We start from the raw sequence: 4656 nt of genomic DNA, 5'->3' as shown, positions 1-4656 counted from the left end.
TCAAAGTGCTGGGATTACAAGCGTGAGCCACCGCGCCCGCCAACGGCTCGCTTTCTAAGGAGAGCCCCTGCCTGACTGTGGGCTTTTCCTGCAGACTCGCCTCCGTGTGGCGCCCTATTCACCACCTTGGAACCTGGGGAACTCTGTTACCCAGAAAGCTCTGGTTGCCCGTCAGCGCGGCAGAGCCAATGAGGGCTCGGAAGGAAGGTGTTTCTGTTTGTGCGCGGAACGAAAGGCCGGGACTTCCGGCGTCTCTGGTGACCGTCATGTTGGTCGGTGATCGGCGTGTTTTCCGGGTGAGGGTACCCTGAGCGCCGGGTGGGACCGCGGTGACTGGGCTCAGAAGTGGAGCGGAATCGTCCTCGCGGCACAGAGGCAGCTCTGCAGCCCCGTGACGGCGCTCGCTGCCCCCGGGCCGCACCTTCCCCGGAGTGTCCGATGGCGGCGGCGGCGCCGAGGATCCCGGCTCAGGTAATTGTGGCGCCTTCTGTACCTCAGGTCACCTCATCGTCACCGAGGCCCTAACGCAGCGAGGAGCAGCTCCTGCTCAGGGTCTGTAGCGATTCCCAGCGCAGGGACAGCGAGGCGTTCGCAGGGGAGGTCCCTGTGTAACGTCCAGTGCGTTCGCCTTGCCGTCTGCCTAGACCGCCGGTTTATGAAGACCGGGTAACCGCAGTGGAGAAAGTAATTCACGCGGAGCCGGCTGTGCGGGAGACCAGAGCTGTATTATTCTTTAAATCGGTCTCCCCGAGCGTCCCGGGATCAGAGTTTTCAAAATTAATTTGGCGGACAGTTGCTTGGGAAGTGGGGCGTGTTGATTGGTCAGCTTGGAGGTGGATTCACAGGTGGTTGAAGTGAGTTTTTCTTACTGTTTTCTGTTCTGGGTGGGATGGCAGAACGGACTGACCCAGATTACCGGCCTGGGTGGTGTCCGCTGACCCGCCCAGTGCAAGATCTGCAAAATACCTCCAGCACTGAGATTAAGTTTTACAGTAGCGATGTGATCTTCAGGAGCAAATTGGGGCGGTTCAGACTGTTGGAGCCAGAAGCTGCATGACCCCTAAACCGTAATTTCTAATCTTGTAGCTAATTTGCTAGTCCTGCAAAAGCAGGCTGGTCCCCAGGCAAGAAGGGGGTCTTTTGAGGAAAAGGCCATTATTATCAATTTTGTTTCAGAGTCAAACCATGAACTGAATTCCTTCCCAAAGTATATTCAGCCTATGCCCAGGAATGAACAAGGACAGCTTAAATGTTAGAAGCAAGATGGAGTCGGTTAGGTCTGATTTCTTTCACTGTCATCATTTCCTCAGTTATTTATAACTTTGCTAAGGCGGTTTCACTTGCATCTGACACACGTAGGATGCGGTGGGGAGAGAGACAGGCACAAGGAGGGTCTCAGGCAATGGCTTGGAGATGGACAGAACCGAGAGTATGGAACAGGGTCCACAGGTGCCTGTTGAGAACAAAGTGTGAGGCGGAGCTTCTCCTAGAAGAGCAAGCAGGCTGAGGGCTGTGCATTCATTGTGAGGATGCTAGAAGCCATGGAGAGTTTTGAAGAAAGTCGGGACATGATCCAAATCCAGGCTCTTAAGGTTTCCCAAAGGGCATGAGGACTTTGGGGTCTTGGGAGGTTGAATGCTTTTTATAGATGACATACGTAGTAGAGATGACATTTTGCACTGAGACAAGCAGGTCAGACAACCAGCCTAAGGATCACCTGGCCCCAGGGACAAGAAAGGGTTCCAGGAGGCCTGAGCTTATCAAGTCCTGTAACGTTTTTGTAATGTCTGCCCTTCCCCTCAGGCATTCCTGGGTTCAGAAGCACTTAGGGAACCTACATTGGGAAGTGGAGGGTGTTCCATTGGTCCTGACCCCCTCCACAGGTTCTCTAGCTTGTGGTGTCCTGGGACTCTTAAGTGTCATGTTTTCAGTCCTTTGATCTGAGGACCCTGTAGAACTTGTAAACCCACCATACTAAGTCCATGGCAGATTTTATGGAGATAATCCCATTTCTGTCAACCAATATAAACACACTTGGAAGATTAACTCCAGAGTTGCTACCAGGTTGTGCAATGCTTAGAGATAAAACTGATCAAAGTTAGGAGGTTATTTTACCACAGTTCTGTCTGGCTACAGGCTTCATCTGGTTGGACCTTGGTGTACAGATTGTGGGTTGAGGGAAGAGGAAGAAAGGTCAGAGATAAGGCTCCTGCCATAATCCAGGTGAGGGTTAATGGGTTAGATACGTGGCATATCACATGGGTCTGGATTCAAGATTCACTTTTTGTAAAGAGGCAACTAGGTTTTCTTTTTTTCTTTTTTCTTTTTTCTTTTTTTTTTCCCAATCAATGCATATTTGCCAAATTTTTTTTTTTTTTTTTGAGAAGGAGTTTCGCTCTTATTACCCAGGCTGGAGTGCAATGGCGCGATCTCGGCTCACTGCAACCTCCGCCTCCTGGGTTCAAGCAATTCTCCTGCCTCAGCCTCCTGAGTAGCTGGGACTTCAGGTGCGTGCCACCATGCCCAGCTAATTTTTGTATTTTTAGTAGAGATGGGGTTTCACCATGTTGACCAGGATGGTCTTGATCTCTTGACCTTATGATCCACCTGCCTTGACTTCCCAAAGTGCTGGGATTATAGGCGTGAGCCACCGCGCCCAGCCGGTGAATTTCCTTCTTGTCACCCAGGCTGGAGTGCAATGATTTGATCTCGGCTCGCTGCAACCTCTGCCTCCTGGGTTTAAGCACTTCTCCTGTCTCAGCCTTCCCAGTAGGTGAGATACAGGTGCCACCACACCCAGCTAATTTTTGTATTTTTAATAGAGATGGGGATTCACCATCTTGGTTCGACCGGTCTTCAACTCCTGACCCCAGGTGATCCACCCGCCTTGGCCACCCAAAGTGCTGGGATTGCAGGCATGAGCCACTGTGCCCAGCTAAGACAGTAGGTTTTCTAATTTGTATAATAAGGGCATGAAAGAGAAATCGGGCATGAGCCAGGGTTTTTGATCTTAGCAACTGTAGCCATGGATGCTGTGTCAGCTGAGATGAAGTTGATATTGACATAATAATGTGGATATCAAGACAGTTGTTTTGGCCATATGAAGAGTCAGAGACCAGTAAGTGGCTGCATCAAATGGATAACTAGACTTACAGGACAGGGTATCTGGAAAGTTATTTCTACTGGAGACATCCAATATGTGAATGCTAACTGGTAAATACGGTAAGTTAGTTATGGATCACATTTAGTAGGAGGGCATGCTTCAGATTATGGTGGTAAATCTTTTTTTTTTTTTTTTGAGACAGAGTTTCTCTCTTGTTACCCAGCCTGGGGTGCAGTGGCACGATCTCGACTCACTGCAACCTTCACCTCTCAGGTTCAAGCTATTCTCCTGCCTCAATGAGTAGTTGGGATCACAGGCATGAGCCACCACGCCCGGCTGCTTTTGTATTTTTAGTAGGGATAGGGTTTCTCTATGTTGGTCAAGCTGATCTTGAACTCCCGACCTCAGGTGATCTGCCCACCTTTGCCCCCAGAGTGCTTGGATTACAGGCGTGAGCCACTATGCCCGGCCAGTTGTAACTGTTTACCACTGTTTGGACTCACAATCGTTTTGGGAGTGCCTGGAAAGTTTCATTAAGCCTAGCTCATATGGGCAGGGAAAAATATGCTCCTGTGTGATAGTCGGTTTGGTTTTGTTCACAAATGCAGGGGCTTTGCTTTAAATGGCATTGGGTGGACAGGGGAAGGCTGCTAGAGCTGAGGTGTCAGCTGGTGCAGCACGGAAGTGGAAAAGGGTCATGGATATCTGAAGCCACTCATGGTTCTATGTGGCTATGGAGTCATTCAGGTAGACACTTACAGGATGATTTGGGACTACCATGCTATGGAATCCATGGAAATTCTGTATTAATATTGAATTCTATTTGTATTTGTCAAGCATACTCTGGATGCTTATTCACATTTTGGCGTAAGATCAGAACTGAAGGCCCAATATGATATGTTACTTTGACATCTTGTGATAGTGGGACAACCTTAAAAGGTGTGAGTACAAATCTTATTCCCACTCTTCTCTCTTAGATAATTTATCCTAGCCTAGCAACCCTTTTGATCAAGGGGTTGAGGCAGGGTTCCATGTTATTATACTTTGTAGTGGGATTAAATTCCGTCCTTACCACCAGAGTTATGGAAACAAACCATTTGCATACTCCCAAGAGAATCATGGACCATTATACCCTCTTCATCTTACAAAATAATTTTATTTGTGGGGGCTGGGCGTGGTGACCCATGCTTATAATTTCAGCATTTTGTGAGGCCAAGGCAGGTGGATCACTTGAGGTGAGGAGTTCAAGAGCAGCCTGGCCAACATGGTGAAACCACATCTCTACTAAAAAAAATACAAAAATTAGCACAGCTGTAGTCCTGGCGGCTACTTGGAAGGCTAAGGCACAAGAATCACTTGAACCTGGGAGGCAGAGGCTGCAGTGAGCCAAGGTCATGCCACTGCACTCCAGCCTGGGTGACAGAGCTAAACTATGTTTCGTTAAAGAAAACAAAAAACAGGCCGGGCGCGGTGGCTCAAGCCTGTAATCCCAGCACTTTGGGAGGCCGAGGCGGGTGGATCACGAGGTCAAGAGATCGAGACCATCCTGGTCA

General features: G+C 49.1%; 1 protein-coding gene across 4 annotated transcripts in view; it reads left to right on the top strand.

Annotated features, from left to right (window-relative positions):
* The first annotated feature begins 237 nt into the window (after positions 1-237).
* The window catches only part of LOC119466667 (zinc finger protein 417-like), a 9507-nt gene continuing 5088 nt past the window's right edge, over positions 238-4656 (top strand). The window contains exon 1 of one of the 4 annotated variants that reach the window (XM_017509545.2): positions 238-471. In XM_017509545.2, the coding sequence (XP_017365034.1) occupies positions 439-471 (33 nt within the window). In that variant the 5' untranslated portion in view covers positions 238-438. Of the gene's footprint in view, positions 472-713; positions 855-4656 lie in introns of those variants that run through there. The other 3 variants (XM_017509546.2, XM_037731696.1, XM_037731697.1) reach the window with 3 other exon arrangements.

Source organism: Cebus imitator, unplaced genomic scaffold, assembly GCF_001604975.1.
Source record: "Cebus imitator isolate Cc_AM_T3 unplaced genomic scaffold, Cebus_imitator-1.0 Scaffold417, whole genome shotgun sequence".
Lineage (NCBI taxonomy): Eukaryota > Metazoa > Chordata > Mammalia > Primates > Cebidae > Cebus > Cebus imitator.
The sequence above is the reverse complement of the archived record's forward strand: the minus strand, read 5'-3'. Positions and strand labels throughout refer to the sequence as shown.